Source organism: Genypterus blacodes, unplaced genomic scaffold (genome assembly GCF_046128005.1).
Source record: "Genypterus blacodes isolate CSIRO-AG114 ecotype Tasmania unplaced genomic scaffold, CSIRO-AGI_Gbla_v1 ptg000040l_1, whole genome shotgun sequence".
Classification (NCBI taxonomy): domain Eukaryota; kingdom Metazoa; phylum Chordata; class Actinopteri; order Ophidiiformes; family Ophidiidae; genus Genypterus; species Genypterus blacodes.
The window spans coordinates 2,709,037-2,732,024 of record NW_027466853.1 but is presented as its reverse complement, the minus strand read 5'-3'; the positions used below and the strand labels follow the sequence as shown (position 1 = coordinate 2,732,024).

The following is a 22,988-nucleotide window of genomic DNA, read 5'->3' as shown; positions in this document are numbered from 1 at the left end:
TCACCAAAGTGTCATTTGTAATCTCAAGGTCCTGACAGGCTTTTGACTGACTGGCGAAGATGAAAGCAACAGTGAGAGATAGAGTCATTGGAGCTTACTGGAACACATCTGCCTGTAAGAATTCAAGATACTGTGCTGCACAATGGCAGCAAGAACAGAAACACAGTGAGCAGAAGTCCAAAGACAACTGGATGGAATCAGAAAACAAAAAGGAAATCATGTTTTCCCTTGAGAATCAGAAGTCAGTCACTGCCTGTTGTGTGACAGTTTGGCCTGTCTGACTGCACTGTGTCTGTCTGCACTGTGTGGCCTTTCTGCTGTAGTGAGCTTGGCCCAGAGTGAAGTCTTCTGTGGGGAGACATTATTCCACTGGAGCTCACACTAGTGTAATGTTTTATTGGTAAGCGCTGCAGAAAACAATATGTCATACTTTGTGTCTGGTTGTCTGCTTAGAATGGAGAAGTAGTCTGTAGGAAGGCGTTTATGTGCCTTTGCTTGCTGAAGTGCATGGATGCTTCCAGTGTGTGGCCCACAACGCTCAGCTTGTGAGGCTTACAACTGTTCATGCCTCTTTCTTTCTCTCTGCCCTCCTGCAGTCCTTCCCTCATTACTCCCATTTCTGTTTGTTTCCTTCATTCTCGGTTGCTTTCTTTCTTTCTTTTTCTTTCTTGTTGCCATGTTATTTTTTAAGAACAGATTGGGCCATATATACTTAGCGGTTTGCAGGATTTTTACAGATAGTCTCTCCATATTTACTAACGTGATACACAAAAGTTATCCCTTACAATTGTTTATGACTCATCTACTTGAAATGAAGTGTTTTTTGGTACCTGTGGAATCAAATAAAAGAAAAAAGTCAACTTGAAATGAGAGCAGAAGAAGCGCTGCATTCAAATGATTTTTGTGGCTGTACATAATCTTACGTAATCATTCTTTGTAAATACGTGCTAAATTGAAAACATGCGGTGCTGCAGAAATCTGCATCCTGTCCTGCTGGTACATCTGGCCCTTTGTGTATTCCTCTGTCCCCTGTCTTTACTGCCCCATCTTAACCTTCTTTCTTTCCCCTTTTTATGTTGGTCTAATCATTTCATCATGACATGTCTTATCTAATCTAATACTTCTTTATTAAAACATCTTGCACCTTCTCTTTCCACTTCGTGGATGCTTTTGTGAGTGGCAGCAGCAGTTGCACTAGCAGTAGCAGTAATATACAGTCCGTTGGAATGACCCAGTAATCCCTGCCTGCTATTAAGCACAGCCACTGCGCATTTCAGATTGAGTGAAACACTGACCACACTAACCTCACACACACTGCCTGAGTCTGCATTCCATTGTGTCAGTGTACGTAAATATGTTGTACATGAGATTATGCTCGTGTCTGATTTATGGACCTGATTGTGGAGGGTTGACTTTAAATGATGCTAGCAAGTCAGGTTGCTTGTTATTCATTGATAGTTGCTTTGCTTTTAAATGCATTAAATAATAATCTTTAAATAGACTATCGACATAAAAGCTGTCATCAAACCCAGTGAATGAATATTTCTTTACTTAATTCTAACTTCCTTTGCTTGCCTCGTCCCTTGAGCACTCAGAAACACTATATGTTTTCTTACAGTAATGGACTCCCTGCTGTTGATAGTTTTATTGGATTTTGATTAATTTCCTCTCATCCTTGGTGGATCTCGAGACTCTCTCAAGTTTTGATGTTTCAAAAACTGCTAAACCTACAGATGGCACATCTCTGCCAGGAGGAAAGAGATTTTGTTTGTGACCCCATGCAACTTTTGTCTTTTTGAACAAATGCATGTGATTTGTGCATCTGGTTTTTGTGTTTCCACTTGTCTCATTGATCAAACAGAAATGAGAAGTTTTTATCATGGCCTTGCATTTGTGATACTTGTGATACATGACAGTAACCCTCCAGACGTTGCACAGAGAAGCTGGAAAAATCCAGACGTAGAGTAACTGCAGACAATTTATGAAGAAAGATGGAAGATTTAGCCTGTCCATTCCTTTTAAACAAGGCCAGCCATTGAAATCCTTCATTGCCTGTTTTTTATTTTGTCCGTTATTGCTCTGAGAGTGAGTTGTAGCTGAACAACATCTAACTCTCTTACTTGAAGTTCTCTTATTGTCAAAAGGACTTCTGGCTGGACTGAAATGCACTAGAGGAGGAATGGCATTGGTTTCAATCTCACTGAATCAGAATGATAGCTACAGTAACCCCAACTCTCCTATTGTAGTAATTCCTCAGCTCTTCAGCGGAGACAAGTGTTGCTTTTGGATTTGTCTATGTTCCTGTCTTCTTTAAGAGTATACATAGTACACATTTTAGTTATGTTTCTAAACTGCTGTTTAGAGAAAACTGTGAATATGTCACCAGTCACAGTGTATGTATAACAAGAATGCTCCGGGACATCATGGTCCCATCTTGGTTGTATCTTTTGTACACTGTGAAACCTAGCGGGTATTGCGTATCATTTTGGTCCATGCCTCTTCACAAGGCGAACAGTCTTGGCAGCTGGTTTTTCGGATTCTGAGCTTTGTGGTGGTCTGTTCTCGGAGAGAGGGGGAGGAGAGTCTGGCAGTTGGTTGGTGGTGGTCACCAGACGTGGTCTAGATGATTGCTTGGTGATTTATGAGCTGTGACATAACTTTAGCATGACAGGTATTGGGGGGGAGGGAGAGGAGGACAGATAATGAACGGCATAAAGAGCAGACTGATAAATGAAATGAAGGAATACAAAAGTCAAAGTGAAAAGTGCCAGAAGGATAGAAAGACAGCTCAGTGCCCATATGTAAGCTTTAGGCAAAAGGCTGATATGGACAGCAAACCAAGGTGCGTATTGTGTCGGTGTGGAAATGGAACAGAAAGGGCTCTCTGGGGGGCCTGTGGGCCTGTGCTCTCATATCATGTAGATCACAGTAGTCCAGGACTGTTCACTCATAACATTCATTGCCATTGATTTTGGTTTTGGAAGTTCCAGCTTCAAATAGAATCAGGTTAGGGAAGCTGGATAACTAATGTTTCAACTATGTGATCTCTGCCCATAGAATGTTTTACAGGTTTGTGCACTACATGAAAAAGGCTTTTCCTGTCATGGCAGCAGTTCACATCACTGTGATCTCTCTGTCTTCAGGAGTATGGCTCCCATGCAAATCCCTCTGTGTCAGCATTAGTTCTGCGTTGTTGGAGGGTAAACTGTGTCCACTTTCACATCACTCTGTAAGCCAATGCCTGGTGGCCTGTGCATTTTATATTGTCTCGTCCCAGAATGCACGTGTCATTTTACCCCCCTATTGAACACTTTGTTCTGGGTCTGTCTTATTGGCCTAAGCGGCTGGTAGCTGGTAGCCTTGTCCTGGCTATTAGACTTAACCCAGGAGGTTGCAGTTCTCCACTGTTTTCTTTCACATGGCCCTCTTACACACCCGTAATGTTTCCCGTCTATTAATCAAAACAAGCCAAAGAAACATTCACCTTGGGCCTGTCATATAATAGACTTACTTCACAAAGATGATTTTGATACTCCTTTTTCATTGTTCAACAATGAAAGTGAAAGAAGGAAAGATGTGAGCTTTTTTCATGGTCTGTCGTTGTTGCAAATGTCAGGAATGAGCTGGGAAGCTTAATGCAAACCCTGAGATGTCTGTTTCAGCGTGGCCTGGCCCCTCACTCAAGTATCCATACGTCTTTGAAGAGGTAACTTATTGGGTTGGGAGAAATTTCTGCCTGTCTACTTGTCTCCTTCACGGATTGACATCAGGGCAGGAAGAAAGCAGGAGGGATAGAAGGAGACAGGGCATTTTCATCCATACACAACCTTATTTCTGACATTAAAACACATTGTGTCAACATCAGAGAGGCGATAAATAAATCTTGGATGGAACTTGAGACGGTTCTTGTCAATGAAAACTTCAATGAGCCACAGACGGGGACTCGCTATACTCCTGGCAGATTATGATGATGTTTTAAGTCAATCCAGACTTGGGCCTTCCACCATTCTTTTGTCCTCCTGAATCTCTGCTGTTCCTGTGTCCCTCACTTTAGTCTAGAGCTAATGAAAGAAGCCAGTGGAGTCGATGCAAAACAGAGATTTGTTGTGCTGTCCCAAAGTCTTACATCTGATTACATGGATTTTTATATGTGTTTGAGTAGATGAGAGGGACATATGAAGTGCCTGAGGTCTGCTTCTCCATCAAACAACATTTCAAGGCAACTCTCCTGCACACACACACACACACACACACACACACACACACACACACACACACACCCACCCACCCACCCACCCACCCCTACCCCCACACACACACACACACACACACACACACACACACACTCCAAGCGACATCAGACTTATCATTTCACCGTCACTCTCCATTCATCATTCCTTTTTCATGCACCATCCACAGACTTTTGGCAAAAGATGATATTTAAGAGGAATCAGAAGTTAACTAAGTTTGCCAATGAGTTCATGATTGCTGTTTCTTTGAACGGTAACCATCTTTTGTGTCATGTGAGTCCAGGTGATGATCCTGGTACAGGATCTGTAAGCCTGGGTTCAACATTCAGTGTTCAGTTTTTTCTTGGATGGCATCTTTCCAGCATAGCATTGCACTTCTGTCTGAGTTTGTCTGGTACAGTATACTGTAGTAATATAAGCTAACAGGCTAAGTGTGACAGAGGGCAGGATTTATGTTGGTTGTTTAGATGCATTGTTTACTCTGCATAGAGAAATGTCAAAATAAAAGTAGGAATTTCAAAATGAACATAACATAATGGTCACCACATTGTGATATCAGTCATAGAACTCAGAGAACAACATTACATTACATTACAGTCATTTAGCAGACACTTTTATCCAAAGCGACTTCCAATTACTGCAGGGCAATAATTGTAATAATAATAATCGGCGCCTCGGAGCAGTTTGGGGGTTCGGGGCCTTGCTCAAGGGCACCTCGGCAGTGCCCTGGAGGCAAACTGGCAACCCAACAGCTACCAGTCCACTTACTTGGTCCATACGGGACTCGAACCGGCAACCCTCCGGTTCCTAAGCAGAATCCCTACCCACTGAGCTACTGCCGCTACATTACTACAGGCTACAACACTAAAGCATGAAGAAAAGACAACACAAGGATCAACAGGATCATTTCACATAGATAACATACGTATAGCAGTGCATCATTAATAAACAGAAATGTCAACTAGATCAGTATATTGGAAAGTAAGGATTTGTAATGATCACAACTTGGGCACAAGTCAAAGACACATTCACTGTGACATGAAGGTTGATTTAAGAACAATTGGCTTTGTAGCATTCACAGCACGCTGTCCAGAATTTTACAAACCCTTGAGTCAATGACAGTGCTAAACAAATCTGTTTGGATTTATGTCTGGTCGTGTCTGGAGAAGAGACTCCCTACTGTCAGCCAACTGTCCCATCTAAGGCTAGTCTCCAGTGTGGACTGAGCACATAGCTCCATATCACAAGGCCATCAATTCCAACTGTAACTCCTATTGAAGCGCCTCAGCAGCACCAAAACCCCAGTCACCACTTGGCTACCACCACACACAGACAGCCAGCCTCTGTAAAGCGCAGACATAAATATTGATCTCAGTGGATTACTGATAAACAAGAACGCTGTACTGGCAGTTTTTCTTTAAATCTCTCCCATCAAGAGCGATGAGAGAAAAAAGGAATAGAGATTTTCATTCAGAAGGAGAGAGAGAGAGAGAGAGAGAGAGAGAGAGAGAGAGAGAGAGAGAGAGAGAGAGTTCCATTTCAGTGTTGGATGGGCTGGTTTAGCATCATTAGCTGCGGTCTGTAGTTTTGAGCATCTCTCTCATGGTGGAACCACACTGGCATTCCACCCTGGCTGCTACTTCAAAGTCAGAATTCCCGTGTTTCTTATGCTAACCAAATTTGTCAGTGCAGCATTAGGACAGGGTTATGGGAGATTGAAAGGCAGGCCCTCTCATCCAGAACTTTGTTTTAATGGCCTATCTCACCACTAGCTAATCGTCTCCTTACAAGTGGCAATGTGGGAATCCTTTATGTCAGTCTACACGCTTCTCTATCACTCATCACACATCTGTGTCTCTCCTTTTCACTACTATTCTCTGGCTCTATGTCTCCTCTCATTCTCACTTGTTGCAGTATCACATTCACTCTGTTTTGCTTTGCATCTCATTCTCTTTCTTTCCCTCTCTCACTGTCTTCCAAACCCCACTGCCTAGGCCCATTAGTGTTGGCCAAATTGCTTCCGCATGAAGGCTCCTTAATTGTGGTAATTCGGTGGCAGAGAGAACCACATTTTGAATGAGTGGAGAACATATGTCACTGCTTTAGCGAGCAGACAGAAAGACAGAGAGGCAGGCAGCACCTGGAGGGGATGGTAATCATGAAAATTAGACCCCCAGCCTCCTCTACCAACACTTCCCATCACTTACTCTCTACCAAAACCTTCAGAGACAGCAAAGGACTGCTAGTGCACCAATTTCCACTTCTACCTCTCCCAAGTGTGTTTAAGAATTCTCTTTCTCTGCGTTTTCTATCTGTCTATACAAAACGTAAGTAAAAGTAAGTTACAGTAGTTTCCTTTAGATTCATTTTAAAATTGAAGGCTCTGTAGGTAATTGTTGAAATTCATTTTGTAGTGGCAGTTATGCTCGTTTGTTTGTCCTCAAAAGGCTGTAACTGCAAGTGAATGCAGTTAGTTGCCTCAGTGCCTTTAGTGCTCCCTCTCTGTTCCCTGCAGCTCATTCTAAATGTTCAGGTATTCTTTATGAATGCCTTTATGAATATCTTATTCGGAGTTATGGCCTGTCTTGACTTTGACTTTGCCAACTGTCAAGACTCTCTCTCTTGCTCTCTCTCCCTCTCCGTCTAACTGCAGAACAAACCACTATGAGTTTGCCTTGTCTGTTCCCCTGCCCCACTCTCTCTACTAGTTCACCTTGTCTGTCTTCCTGTCCCACTCTTTCTGTATGTGTCTGTCTTTTCACTGTCAGTGCTTGGCGATGGGCCAACAGACCTCATGCTCCTACTTACCACTTCTAACTTCAGCCCCTTTTGACTTTAGGAAGACAGCTGTTATTTCTGCATCAGCACTTAATGCCTCAGCTGACTGCTCTTGGTCTACCCAACTTGTCTATGTCTACCTCTTTATCTGTCAGCCTCTAGCTGTGGTGGGCCCATTGCCAGACTTGGTGATAATGGATTTTGGTTTCTCTCTCTCTAAATGCTAAATGGGCAGGTAAAGAGACACAGACAGTCTGTCAATAGTGTCGATGCTCTTGTGAACCAATTGCCATTACACACAAAACTCATAATGTATTGATCCATTTCAGGGATGTAGTATAGCATCAGGATACTCACTTATGCTAGTTCACTCCAGCTCCACTGTAGCACTTATGTAGTGGCAAAGGAAAACTTGAGAAATTCCCAAAACAATGGATTCCCAATGTATTTGTACAAGGCTCAATCTTCTAGAAGCTATTTTTGTGCTACTCATGATGTCATCCCATCACACAGGGATCCATGTAATGGGATGAGCCATGTCTTTTCATTTCTGCTGTCTTTTACAACTGAACTGTGTTTGCAACTCTGCTAGTCTTCCTGCATGTGCATCAGCCTTCTTTCTACCATGAACACTTTGCCACAGGTTGTTAACAACTATTCTTCAGGTTCTGTATCAGCATTTAAAGTCTCCTCTGGCTGCTTCCTTCATTTGCAAAAGGCCTTTGAAACGAGGCATTCGACATTCTCTTTCTTGAACTCGCAACTTTTAATAGAGACCATGTGAATATCCACTGTTATTTCCCATAACAGCTTTCCATTGCATTAGAGATGATTGTCTTGCAAATGCTTATTATCATTACAGCTTTTTAATGTAGACTAATACAAAAACTGAGCTCCTTGTCTCAAAGTGTAGCCTTTTCCAGTATTAGAGGGCGGACAACTTTCCCATACCATTCCTCAAAGGAGTGAGAGCAGGACATGTTGGAATGTGCAAAACATGGCTTTCAAGTCCACAGATGTCCTGTAAAACACACATGCTCTCTCTTTCTCTCACTCTCTCTCTCTCTCTCTCTCTCTCTCTCTCTCTCTCTCTCTCTCGCGCATGTGCTCTCTCTCTTTCTCTCTCTCTTTTAACCACCTACATGGTGATACATGTGCACATACAAATAAACAAACTATTGAGGTATGCAGAAAGCAAATGTGCCTTCCACGTCCCACAATGCCCCATCAGTGTCACGTAACATTCAATCTGTTTGTTTGTTCGCCCTCAGTCTTTCTTTTCCCTTCGTCTTTCTCTTCCTCTCTTTCCAACCTTCCTTCCCACACCATTTTCCATACTCACAGTGGGTGCTTGGGATGGCAAATCCAGCTGACCACTGTTGCCCTCGCAGTGTTTGATGTAGTGCCATAGCCTCTGGCCCTTAGCTGTGTGTTTATGTACTCCTTGCACCTGCCCGAGCTTGACGAATAACAGCACCACACACATTCACTCACTCACTTAGTCATGCACATATATGCTTCTCTGTAACACACACACACACACACACACACACACACACACACACACAAACACACACACACACACACAAACACACACACACACACACACACACACACACACACACACACACACACACACACATACACACACACACACACACTAACACACACACACAACCAAATACCAGCACAAGTGCAACTGTACAAATGAGTAGCCCTTCTGTTTTTTCTTCTTCCTGTGCCAGGTTTTTACAGCCAAACAGCTGGCCAAAGCATTGTCCAGAGGCTCCCCTATGCAACACCCACCATCAGCACCCCAACAGGTGCAACCTGCCCTGACATCTATGTGGACAAGGGAGAATGTTTTAGCGATACTCTTAGAGCCATATTCCACACTTAACATCTCCATCTCCAGTGAGAAGGAAGGACTCCAGGATCCTTTCAGTCATTGTTTATCTTATTTATTAGGAGAAACTTTATTGGGTCAAATTATATGCTAACACGTCAATCTGAAATTTGTCTTGCGAGCCCCTCTTTACACACACACACGCACATGCATTACAGAGGGGTCAGCACAGGGCCCATTGAGCAGTTTTTGGGGGTTCGGTGCAAGGGCCCTGGAGGCAAACTGGCAACTCTCCAGCTGCCAGTCCACTTTCTTGGTCCATACGGGACTCGACCCTCCTTTTCCCAAGCTGAGCCCCTATGAACTGAGCTTATTGCACAATTGTTTCTTTACTTCTGTATTGGAAAAAGCCAAAGTCTTTTCTTCAGCGTGGTACAAGTGAGGGGGGAAATAGATGTGTCCTACTTAATAATATTGCCTGATGCAGTCCTTGCTGGTAAATACATGTAAGCTATTCTGTTACCAGTGGAAGCCTGTGCATAGCAACATGCATTGCCTCCATCGGTCCCTCTTGTATGACATTGCATCACCTAGTGTTGTGTGTTGCTCTGACATAGGAGGGTGCTGTACATGGCTTTAGATACACAGTGCTGTCTGAGTGGATCTAGAGGCATATTGATGTCATTTCCCACTTGACTACATGCACCGCAAATCCTGAATAAGATAGTTTGTTTGAGTTCTTCCCTATGAACCTATGGGAGATAACTAAACCCACAAAGAGCCTTGCGGTGCCGTTTGACCTACATGTTGACAGATGAAGTGGAAGGCAGGGAGACAGAAGAACGTTTATTAATGTTCCCATCTTCCATCTGGACTGACAGAGGGCCTCTCAGACACCAGGTGAAAGGGTTCCTGGGTAATTTGTGTGAACGAGAGGAGGGAAGTCAGTGGTTAGGGAAACTTTCAGGACAAATCTCATCTTCTGTAACCTTCACCCCTCAACCAGATTTCAGCAATTTTTGCAATTGCAAGTAATTTCCCTGGTGGTTAAATGTTCTCTGAATATCTGTCCCTTCATTCTCCCTGTCTACTCTTTTACCTCAGGTGATTGAGCTTAACCTCTGCAAACAGAACAACGTTTTATAAATTAGTCATTTTCATGTAACATTTAAAGTGATATAGCACTGTGTGAACTGATAGAGAAGGGGAGGGGGGAGCACGAGGGATAGAAAAGAGTTTGGATGAACACAACTAAGGGCATGTATAGAAGGCACAGAGGAAATGAATCAAAGAACACCCAGATCACCATGCCAGTTCCTTTATTGAGATGACCTGATCTTTACTGTAGGTTTCAGGTTCCTTCTTTCTTTGCTCTTTCCTCTTTGACTTTCGTATTTTTGACTTCACTTCACTGTTATTTTCACTCTAAAGCTAGCTTGTAAAGCAAGTAAGCATGTGCTGGGGACACTTGTAGGAAGTCCCATCTCTGTGAGGTGGGGTTTCTCGGAGAATTAGGTGGTGGAAGAGGTGTTTTGTGACTTCCTCTGCCATTTCCAGCTCACTGGAAGAATGTTGCATGCGATGGATGGATCCTGTTGTAGGAGACAGCCCAAAAATATGATCAAATAAAAAGTACATCCTTGGAAATCTTCAAACCATTCACCACTCAGTGGCAGACTAGCAAGACTAAGTACACAGGTGCTGATAAAGGTGTATCTTTCAAAACTACGGCAACATTGTAGCTTTTGAAGACTATTCAACGTCTTTATCATGGTAATAATTTAAAACAATAGTTAAACAGAATCAGGAGAGATGAATGTAACACCCAGTGCCTGACGTTGGTGATATCTGTGTCTCAGAACTGTGGGAGAGGAAAAAGGGAGGAAAGAAAGGGGTCAAGACCAATGAACGGCCAATCACCTGTTTAATGAAGCCATGGCAGCAGTGTGTTTAAACCTGCTGGACTGCACCTCATTTTATCTTTCTTTCTTTCTTTATTAGGTGTGAAATCTCAGAGTCCGTCACCAACTCTGGAGGGCTCCTTCCAAAACCTGGAGCTGAAGTTCTGCAGCAGTGCAACGGTGAAATGTGCCTCGGGAACTGTGGGTGCTGTTAAAGTGTGTGCCAGGACTCCAGGTGTGTGCATCTGTGCCCTGTTAAAACTTTACTGCCTGTGTAGGCAGGAGAGTCCTCTACTTTCTCTCTCTCAGTCTTTGTCTTGATTTCTTGATCGGGGGGGAGGATTCATGCACAGGTGGCCCACACTATGTTTACATCTCTTGGCTTATTCATGTGACTCAGTCATCCTATGAAGAAGTTTTGACAGACAGCAGCAGACTTGGTTGTCAGAAACCAATTCCCAAACATGGACTGTCAACTTCAGAGTGGGTTCCAACATAGCAATCATTTACAAGTCTTAAATCCCGTGCATCATAGAGTATGGAACACTGATTCAAATGAAGTTTATGCTCGATCGCTTATTAACTAGCTTGCTATCAAATAAGATGCAGAATACACAATCATCTGGCTAACATACTATCTACTGTCATACTATCTATTTACTATCTGGCCACATTCACTGTGTGTTGGATTCCATCCATTGAATAAACTGATTTACAGAAGAACATACTGATTTATACCAGCTGCAACCTTATTCAGGTTTCCGCCTTATATCTGAAAAAGAGGATTTATTGCTTTAATCAGACTATAATGGAATTTTAACACTGTTTTTGCTTGTTATATATTGTTTCTGATGTCCCTATTTCATGTAGGGGTTTTGAATTGGCATCTTCCTTGTATTGCAGGTTCAGCAGATGGGGTCAAAGAAAAGCTGGTTCCTCTGATCCAGGGCCCATCAGACACAAAGGAGCTCCATATGAGTCGATGGCTCAATGAAGTCCGCAAGCCAGAATCTTTACTAGCCCCCGACCTGCTGGCATTTTCTGTTCAGATGCCTCAGCAAGGAGACGACTGCAGGAACTCCGGTAGGATCTGCGTATTGTATTACTATAAGACTGTTTATACTGTACTTTGCTTTCCTCTCCTCTCACCCTTTTTACTGGCTCCCAGTGTTTTCATCCTTCTCACTCAACTTGTGTATTTTGGCCATTCCCCCTATATTTTTCCAATTTGTTATATTATTATTATAATATATCATTATTATAATATTTTCTGGTTCTCGTTGTGGTGTTTTGATTTCTAATGGGCTGTTTATGTCATCATTTGTCCTTGGTCCATCATGCCCTCCACCCTAGTATCCTTAAAGCACCATTAGGATTGGCAACTCAGCTTCTCTTTACAGGCAGCGCAAGTTCTCTAAACAGCACTAAGTCTTTGTCGACACTAAGCTGTACGGATTGATTAGAGCTGCAAACTGTGATTGGGTCCTTTAACCACAAGTGTGGGTAAAACCATGTGTAATTGTTGACTTGAGAGTATTAAGTAGGGTTCAGTATCCCTTTACCAAATAGTCATCATTTTGATCCCAAATTGTAATGTAATTGATGTGCGCTTGATTTAATATGGTGGACATTTAGTGACTACAGCCCAGTGTGTCTCCTAATCTTTGCAGTGTATGTCATCACTGCATGACCTCACCTCTACACTCCTGTCAGCTAGAACTGCCTTGTCTATTCAGAAGAACTTAAACAACCTGGGAAGATTGGCAGAGTTTGACTATTCCTATGTCATGATCATGTCACTGGCTCAGGAATCACAGTCTGTGTCCCAACATGTCCCCTCCTAGATAACAGCAGATAGAGGAGAAGCATGAGGATGACAATGTCAAGCGTTTGTTTCCAGTATTAGTCTTTTCTTCAGAGCCACAACTGTACATCACTTTTAATGTGGCGCTATAGATTCACTGTTTGGCCTTGACTTAAACACCAAATGGTCCTGAATCATGTCAGGCCTGGGGGTCTTCAACATGTCAGTTTTGAGATGGAGTTAGAGTTGGCCTCAGGTGGTTTCAGACAGTAAAGAGAAGCTACAGCTGTTCCTTAAGGTGTCACAGAGTAGGTAGATAAGGACAGGTGAGGTCATCCAGAACCAGACATGCCATTGTTGACTAGAAAGTCAGTAGAAATACGACTATAAAAGGTTGATAGTTGGTTGATGATGGTTGGCGATCTGGTACTATGTAAATAAAATTGAGTTTAATTTAAAATACGTTTTTCCACTTTTTACAACCTTGCCAGGTGTAGATAGATACAGTACTTTAAAGAAACTCTGGTCTATTCTATTTAGTACACAGCCCCAGACTGTTACTTTGATTTAGAGTCACTTCCACAAAGCAATGCCTTGTAAACATGCTGCATATTTTTGAATATTAAAACCTGATCTGATCACAAACCAGAAGATCAAAACGGAGCAAAACGAGGGGGAGACAAATAAAGAAGATGGAAGTGAAGGAGAGGTTTGGGGCTGACTCCCAGAAGCACTGGATATATCTCCAGCAGATGTGAAGCAGCAGAGGCCTGCACTCCTTCTCATCACTGTCTTACTACACTCCTCTCTGTCCTCTTCATCTTTCTTTTGCTTGCTTACTTTCAGTGATATCCTTCTCACTCTTTCTGCTTTTCTCTTTCTTTCTACCTGTATGGTCTTAAGAAATCTTGAGAATAGTCTCATGCTTTATCTCTTGGCCTTTATACTCTATATCTTTTCTTCATTACCCGCTTTTAGAGAGAGAAAACCATAGACTCATACACTAGATTTGTCTGAGACCTTTCTTTTATTTGCAGTATACCTGTCAATACAGTTGAGGCTAGAGACAACAGCAGAGCTTGACAAAAACAGCAGACTGTGTGTGTGTGTGTGTGTGTGTGTGTGTGTGTGTGTGTCTCTGTCTGTCTGTCTGTCTGTCTGTGCATGCTCCATGCTGCTGATGGAAGAGCTGGCTTAGTTAGTGTGTATGCGCATAGGCATCTGTGTTCTTACAAATCTGCGTTTTGCATGGTATCAGGCTAAATCAAAGCTGTGGGCCACTCCATATCTCCCATGTCCCTGCTGACATCCATTGTCACTGGGAGCCTGCGTGTGCAGTGTTAATGGAATGATGGATGCAACGCCTCACTCAGCCAAAGATGAAAGGTGGAGTAGCACCACTCTAAATGGGCTGCACCCCTCACTCCCATAGGACCCACTCTGAGGTTCAGCATTTTGTGATCATGACATTTCTGAATTGTTGGAGCACTTGGCTCTGGCATCAAACACATTTTATTCCTCCCATGTGGCTCTGTTGATTCCATTTAGCAAATTCTTAAAGCGTGATCATTATAGAACGAGTGTCGGACTAGGCTGGAGGAAAAAGGGAAAATCCTCCTCCTTACACCATCAACATACGGAAGACATTAAGATATAATGAGCTACCATCAACTTTTATTTCTATTCTACATTTGATCAGTGGCTTCTGGTTTTTGTTGGGATGCGACGCAAAGCAGCAGCCCTTTGGGATCTGTCCACCCAATTCTCAAAGCACAATATTTATTCAATGAAAGAGAGAAGGGCTTTGCTGATAATCGAGCTTAAGTTAGTATGTGCAGCTTAGAGAGTGGCATTTGTCTGTTTGTGCATTTGTGTGTGTTTGTGTGGAGTTGCAAAGAGCACCATTCCCACATACCCCTCCAATCTTGCCAAAAAGATCTGGCTTCTCTTCTTTGTGTTATTTAGAGGCTTGGTCATAGGAGATGACACACAGCACCAATAGCGCAGTGGAGAGAGAACCCAGACCCAGAGCACTCAGGAGTGCAGGGGTTGATTCTCTTCCATCTGGAAAGAGCAGACAAATACATTGGTACAGCCTCAATGATATTATAATTTATTACAGAGAGTGTGTGTGTGTATGTGTGTGTGTGTGTGTGTGTGTGTGTGTGTGTGTGTTGAGTTTCAACGAGCACGTTCCTCCAATAGCCTCAAACGTGCTTATAACTGGGTGCAGTGTTTGCATGGGATGCTTTTCATTTCACATAAAAGGAGTTTCTAAGTTTTATTTGCATTACCAAATGATAGTAGTGAATGGAACCCCACTTCCCCATGATGTCATCATGGGGAAGGCCCCATGATGACATCATGAATGTCACAGTTGACATATTTGGGGGAAGGTAACAATATGAAATTTGACTGAAATTCCAGTCTGTATTTCTCTAAATGACTTGGTGAAGGATCTGAAGACTGTGGTTGCTCAGACCTTCCTTGACCTCCTGAATGGATGTGGAGAAGAGAACCTTCTCAAAGGCACTGTCTACAGTACACTCCTTTGAACAAGGATATTAGAGCTATCAACAACATGTGGTTGGCCGTGTTCCCCCTACAGTCCATTTTTCAAATGACTCAGTCCTGGAAGGCAATCACAAAGATGCACTGCATAATCTTGAGGAGCATTGGCATGGTGAAGTGTGTGGGTGAATGACTGTTGTTGATGGAATTGAGAGAAGCCAAGCCATTAGTGTTTCCCCCTGGTCATGTATGTCTGATCCCTGTGCTGTGACAGGCCCTGGAAAGAAGTTAATGTATGGTTTCTTCAATCTAATCTAATCTAATCACCTTCAATCAGAAGCTATTTCCTCCAATTGTCACATTTGTGCCAGAGAGTCCAGGAAGGGCCACGATTCTTCAGGTTCCTTTGATAGAATTCTTCTAATTAGCATTCATGTGAAAGCTAACTTGGACGCAATGATACAGTTGTCTTTCTGAAACATTTTCTGCTTAAGTAATAATCCCCTTGTCCACCATTTAAATGGCGGACACACACGTTTTAATCTTTAAAGTAACCAAGTAGATGACCTACATTTTGCCAATGACATCTGTTTTCTCTCTAATTGTTTACCAGTGAATTAAAAGAAATTCCTATTTACTGAGAAAGTGAAATATTGGTGTGGGTTGGGTGGCTATGGGTTGGGTGGTTAGAGGAAGTCCCTGTTCACTTCTAGAGACGCTTGCAGCTCCAGACTAATGTGTTTTTATTTAGCAGAGTTGAGGTTGAAACATTCTAATAAATTAAATACAATGAAAACCTTGGGTTGTATAGCAGAAGACGCAGAAGTCTTCTAAACATCTAAAGGGGTTTTAATCCCTTATATTACAGACTGAAATTCTCAGATGAGTTCTCCTAATTGAGCAGTCATACCAGATGGACCCAACAACAATAAAAATGTTGGCAGTCGCAGAGTACAGCTACAGCCTCCCCCCCCCCCCCCCCCCCCCCCCCCCTGTTAATTTCTTTATTTTTCTTATTCTTTTTGTAAGAACTAAACATGATTCATGTGTATGCCGTGTTATGATACATCGAGTAATGAGAAACCAATGCCATGATTAAATGGCATTGGCTTTGAGGGAGAGATCAGGAAAACAAAGAAAATAAGGCAGGAGAACACGTCGTTCTTACAGAGCAGGAGGTGAGATGGTTGCTTCTCAGTCAGAAAAGACTAGCAGTTAGTCCTCCACATGGGCCCAGCTCAGAGCCAGGGAGATGTCTTCTTGGACTAGCACACACTAGGACTGATGTCTGTCTTCCTTGACTGCTTTTAGATCTATAAATTATTTTTGAATTTAATTAGAATAGTTACTGAAGAACACCACAATCAAAAACCCCTGGCCAAGTCGTTCATAATGACCCCTACTGCTCCATGGACTGTAAATTATCACTGGGGCTCAAGAGACAGCTTGATCATTGTGATCCCTGGACAGTGGCTGGTTGGCTGACTGTGCTCCTTGGCTTGGTCTAGGGCCTGTCACAGCTGATGGATGGGGAAGACTAAGGGGGCCTTGGACAGGGCCATTGTGAGGGGAGTGAAGGGCTAGAGGGCGTGTGAGGAGCTGGGGTTTAAGCTTAACTTAAGCAGTGAGTGTGCAGGTGTTCCACCGCACTCTCCACCACCCTGACTTACACCAGAAGAGGAGGAGAAAAGGAAGGGAGGGGGGGACAGACGGGTCAGTTGGGCTTTACGTTCATAGAGAAGACAAAAAAAAGAGAGAGAAAGTGAGCGAGTGAATGAGGAATTGCATGTGTTTTCCCCAGGCACACCAGCAGCTGCAGGACAATGATTTATGCTTTTCTCAGATCTCTGGGATCTCAAAATGTTACATTTAATCAAGCACACTGAGAGCAGAGCAAATGTTAAAGATGTTCCCTATAAAGCTCTGTAGTTTTGATCTCTTTACCATACCGTGGGAGCTGTGGGAATAAGGGAACAGAGTGAGCTTCAATTTGAATGTAAACATATTGCAGGGAATTATGCTACGTTGATTTAATCCATGGAGAATTATCTGGCCACTGTATGACAACAACATGTTAAGTTTATGAATAGACAGAGAGGTGGAGAGAGAGATTTACATGTTTTATTGTTTCATTTCATGTTTTTGAAAAGTAAAATAGCATGCAGTTCTTATATGTAGGTCATTGAAACATGTTCCCTTTGGTCCATGTTGTGTGTGTGCATGCGTGCATGTGTGTATGGTCACTTAGAGAGGCGATCTGTCTGCAGTGGTCACAGACAGCTGGGATCTTGCAATACCTCTGTAGACCTAAAGACTAATGAGAGCAGGTGGTTATGAAGCGCCACCTGGCTTTGATCTGATCATTTCACACAAACGTGTGCACTGGGCAGCGCATGCACACATGGATGCATACACACTGACACACACTTGACACTGAAACACACACACACACACTTGAATATGCGAGGGTTCAAGACACATATGCTCTCTTGATCTGTTCAGTGAAACCGTAGCCTTTGAATGTTTTGCACTGACACCTTAGATGGGGTGTGAATTTGGGATCTCCGAAGCCTCCTCCATTGCAATCTTTCAAAGCCTGCTGTACTTTGATATGTCCATCCATCATGCTCCTTTCCCCTCCTTTATAAGCATGTGTTCACTCACTCCACTGAGTGTTAAATCAACAGTCTGGCTTTGTCTCGGGCAACAGCTTGATGGCTTTAAGCTGCTGGCCTGAATTTGTTCTTTCACTGGTAGACAAATTGTAAAAATGGTGTACATACAGCCGGTACTGTACTCCTTGAGAGAGAATTAATTCTGTTAGCTTTGAGATGCATTTTATTGAGCTTGCCTCTAAGTGATATGATCAGCTTTGTGCCTGTTGGGAAGTTCTTTTGATCTAATTTTAAACACCTGACGTACAAGTGTCCACCTGAGATACAAGTGTCCACTGTAAGAAGGTGTCTGACCCTAAGTAGTTCATGAAATCCTACCTCTCAAAATACAGACTTCAATTCTTTATCCCATTTCTCAGTTTTTTTGAATTTTGAATATATTTGTATTGATGAAAGCATTTGACATGACAATGAGTGTAGAGTTATGAGACATTTTGCAGATCATTTTTGATACAGAAAGAGGAGGGAAAAGAGAGCGAGGCAGAGAAAGGAAAGTGATGTTGACTGGGACCTGTGGAATGTGAGGAGTTACCCCCCCAACATTCTTTTAGATTGAAATAGTTGAGATAAGATGAAGCTATACAGTGGATGCATTTTGAATAATTCCATATAGCATATCTAATTGTTCACTTAACTTATTGTAAAAACAAATATGTAGTGTGAAAACAGCAGCACATTCAGCTCTGTAAGTAATGCTGTTCAAAAGTCCACCACATACCAAAGGACTACATACAGGAGTAATCTACACTCATTTGAGTTTAGTATTTGCATGAATCCATAGTATAAGGAGGTTATTCCATTGGTTCATTTATTTAAGCACCCTCTAACTTCCCTGAGCAAGCTGTTTAATCTTTAAGGCAGCCATCCTCATCATGTCTCATCAGTCAGTGTGTGTGAAGCAAAGCAGGTAATGTGGAGATTAGACCCAAGGGAGCACACTCGGAGCTGTTGAGGTCAATCACGGCCCATTACTGAAGCTGTTCATCTGTGAAGTGTAGGGCTACTTAGGCTACTCTCACAGTGCTTAAAGCTTGGCTGGAGTGTGAGACTGAGGGTTAGTGGGCAGCGATTGGGGACAGTTTAAAAGGAGATAAGTGTTGATACTCAGTTGAGAACTGAGGTTTAGTCTTAGCTGCTCAGGATAGTGTCCACCTTTCCATGATATCACAGCCATTTCCACAGGACTATTCTGAAGTATTGATGCAAAATGGGGTCTTGTTCATATTTGTGCATACACAAAAGGGGAATAAACTACCCTCTAATGATCCATGGTCATATCACAAGCAAACTAACAGTGAAGAAATGAATTGCATGGAGCAAAGGCCAGGATGGTCCCTTCCCTCCATCACATGCATAGAGACAAACCAGCACATCTTCTTGAAGGACACAGCAGTGTAAAAACCCTGAAAACAAACTGATGCCAGTCAGTCGTGGCAACAACTCAAAGAGTGAGACCAAGCTAAACCTCAAGGATAACAGATACAAGAGAAAAGAGAAAATAGATGTACTTCGACAGACAGGAGTCAAAACAGAAATAAAGCAAACTCCTTCCATGCCACATAGCTGATTCATGATGCTGTTGAACGCAGCCCATGCCTGGGCGTCTTTCTATGGATGGTCGGGTAACATGGAAAACTTCAAACCTCCAGGGTCGATCTGACAAAGCACTCTAGCCCTTTCGTTATAGGATGTTGACACAATTGTTGTAGTCCAGTTACAGTTAATACAGACGGCCATGTAGGACACCGATTATTGTTAATAATTGCATGTCTGAAAGCCTCATCCATAAATGGCTCATTTATGTGTCCAAAGTTGTTTGATGGTCCAAAGTAAATGTATACCATCTTAAGATGGAAGAAGAGATGTGTATTCTATTGTATCCATGTAAGTGTCTGAAAATGGTGTGACCTGAACATTTACTAATGTTCCTCTTCTAATCACAGGACTTAAGGGTACAGGGAAAAGTCTCCCCCACGTTTCTTTGTCTACACTTTATGGGGGTGTGTTGGATTCTTTTTCTTGGCTTCTCAACAGCTGGAAAATGGTGATCTTGCTTGTCAGCTACTGGATGTAATGTAATTCCCTGGGCACCCAGATTAATTTACCACTAAGGTGCAATTAATCTTTAATGATTGTCAGTGAAACACTGAAGAGCCTGTCATCAGTCCACTCAGGACCCCTCCACTTTATACGCACACAGATGCAGGTCTGCACCCTGATTTCAGATGCCCATGTGACTGCACACTCATTATTATAATGGGTCATTACATGTAAAGCTGTTTAGAGGGAGAGAGCAATGCACTTCCCCCGCTCAGAGTATATTTTAAGATTCCTTAGCGTTAGCATGTCAAGACAGAGGGGGGCAACAAAAGAATGTCATTTTTGAAGTACAACTATATTGTGTGTACTTTGTGCTATCACAGTGAGAAGGCAGCAAGTAGCAGTAATCCTTGGTTCACTGTGCAGTTAACAAGTTGTTTACACGTTATCCAGTCCTTAGCTGAGGAGAAGCAGTGGTGGAGGAGGTCAATTTAGTTAACCTTATCTAATTGAATGTTGTCACTGGATCAAAGGTCGCCACATTCCACACAGTCACATCAAACATCGAACAGCACAATCAAAACAATTGACTTCCCTAGATCACCTCAGCAGGGGCTTAAGGTTTTTTAGCTAAGAAGTTATAAGGGATAATGTGCAGACGGACTGCTGAGGACCACACTTATGCACATTCAAACGAGTTATCATGTGGTTACAGAACTGCAGTTACACCTTTGTAAAATGAAAACAGGCTTTGTCTCATAGCTATTTCTGTCTGTGTGGTTATTAATATAGATATATAATTTATTAATACAGTAGAGAGCATGACAGTCCATATATATGTCCATGTAAATGTCTTCATTATCCTGATGATGTTTTAATGCCCCTTATCTTGTGATGCTTCATTAGACATTGTGCAGATGTGCTGATGTATCTAGGCTGTGGTTTAATGATTGTCCTTCTGATAGAGGACCTCTGTTTCCAATGTGCGGCCATCCCTGCTGACAGAGGGAAACATTAATTAGGCTCCCTGTTCATCACGCCGTTGACTTAATCAGTGTCAGTCCATCTGTGAGTCATGCATCAGTCTTTGGTCTCTCATTATCGCCACTACAGCTATGCTGCCCCCTCAGTTTATTAAATGTTGGTTACTGATTCATACTCTACAAAGACCAGTTCTATACAGGCTAACTAGAGTTGGGGCAGATGCTGACTTGACCTGCCAAAGCTGCTGCAGCAAGTCAGCCAGAGTTCTGTGTTGGTAGCCAAACCAATATGTGTCTCCCCACTTGAATGCCCATCGGAAAACATGCAGTGGGCGTGGGAAGAGGATGAAAGCCCATTAGCTTCTTCACAGCTCAGCCACCATGATGTGCCTTTTCTCTTGTACCATGCCCTCCCCTCATCTCGTATTTCATTCCCCAAACTCCTCCACCTCTCCTTCCCTCCCATTCTAACCTCCACATACACTTTCCCGGGCTTTGCCCAAATCAGTCTGTTGCATACAGCTGGAAAATGTTACCACAAAAAAACTGCAGTAACACCAGCGCTTTTGATTAAAAAAGTCAGGCAAATTTTTTAATGTAAGATAAAGCAGCGGCTGTGAGGGTGAAGGCGCTTCAACAGTGAAGGATAAAAGGATGCAGGGGTAAATGTGGGTTAAGAGGGTATTTGTATGGAAACTCCCTTTGATACTGATATATTATAGGGGCAGTTAAGCCATCATTAATTATGATAATTGTGATGATGGGTATGGGGTTGTAGGGTAGGTTCATCAGATGGTGATGTTGGTGGTGAGAGTGAATTCTCACAGATTAACAAGGAGATAAAAAAAGGCAAAGTCATTTACAAACTCAGCGAGTAGGAACCAGACCCATTGATGGCTCAATGAAACTGATGTGAGAATGAAATGTTATGCAACCAGCCATGGTTTTGAGGTTGCTTACTCCCTACATACGGAGGACACTCTAACAGTAAGGATTCCATCCTTTTTATTTCTAACCACTGTGATTTGTCCCAAGAGACAAATGAAAAATAGCTTCTCAGAATATTGTAATTCCTGCCCCCCCCCCCCCCCCCCCCCCAAGATATGGAAGCAGTTCCCCTGCCTGAGGGATCCAAACTCCTACTTTATAGAAAGGGACCTCATTTGACTGGATATGAATTTGATTTTAGATCTCTTAGGGCCCTATTTTCTAAATGTATCTACCTTTCCATCTATGTTTATATATATATATATATACAGTATACTAAGGCTTGGCAAGTTAACGCATTATTATCACGTTAACGCATTAATCAATTAACGGCAACAACTATTGTATCGCTCATTAACGCAGTGTTATTTATATATATAAATACAGAGAGAGAGAGAGAGAGAGAGAGAGAGAGAGAGAGAGAGAGAGAGAGAGAGAGAGTTACACACACTAAAACGCACTCAAACCAGATATGAGAGTTAAGAGTTAGGTCCCCTGGTAACCTGAGCCTGACTGTTTCTGGGGGCCTGGGGCCTCATTAAACAGTATTGCGTGGAATCCTGACTGAAACATTGCTTGTGCTGAAAAAATAAATGTCGTACTCATTTATCCTGTTTAAATCACAGCTATGGTGAAAAGGTTGGCACATGCTAAGAACTTGCGTACAGCCCACTGCACTTCCACATCTCAATGCAAATGAGTTTACACATTTAGAAATCAGCTGCTGTTGCACCATCATTCAGAATGGCAAGGTCAGACCAAAAACCAAAAGAGTTTGTAACTGTGCGTGCTTGTGCTAGGTGGAGATGAGAACAGAGGTTAAACAAGGCTTCACCAGCAGCAATGAGTTGATTCAGATAATATTGCTGTTAAAGTTGATTGTTCTCTTTAAAAGACGCTACATAACTTCCTGGTGGATTAGTGAGGCACGTGGATGATCTGTATGATAGTTTCATCCTATGGAAATGCCTGACCCCTGAACTATATATTCAGGAGCAGAGTTTTCTCACATAAAGTTTCAGCAGCTCAGTGCATCAACACGATGGGCATCTCTGCGCCATCATCTGCTCTCCTGAGTTTAACAGAGATCATCTATAAATTATCAATAAAAGCAGAGATTGTCATGGCAGTCAGAGGGATCCTTCATTCATTCATTCTCCATAGCTGCTTATCATCTGAGGGTCCCTGGAGCACATCCCAGTGGTCATTGGGT

The 22,988-nt window shown here is 42.6% G+C and overlaps 1 protein-coding gene across 4 annotated transcripts in view; it reads left to right on the top strand.

The window, feature by feature from the left end:
• vps13b (vacuolar protein sorting 13 homolog B) overlaps nt 1-22,988 on the top strand; it is a 267,108-nt gene that overhangs the window by 61,969 nt on the left and 182,151 nt on the right. For 3 of the 4 annotated variants that reach the window (XM_076148413.1, XM_076148410.1, XM_076148411.1), the window contains exons 18-19: nt 10,876-11,010; nt 11,679-11,858. In XM_076148413.1, the coding sequence (XP_076004528.1) occupies nt 10,876-11,010; nt 11,679-11,858 (315 nt within the window). Of the gene's footprint in view, nt 1-10,875; nt 11,011-11,678; nt 11,859-22,988 lie in introns of those variants that run through there. The other variant, XM_076148412.1, reaches the window with a different exon arrangement.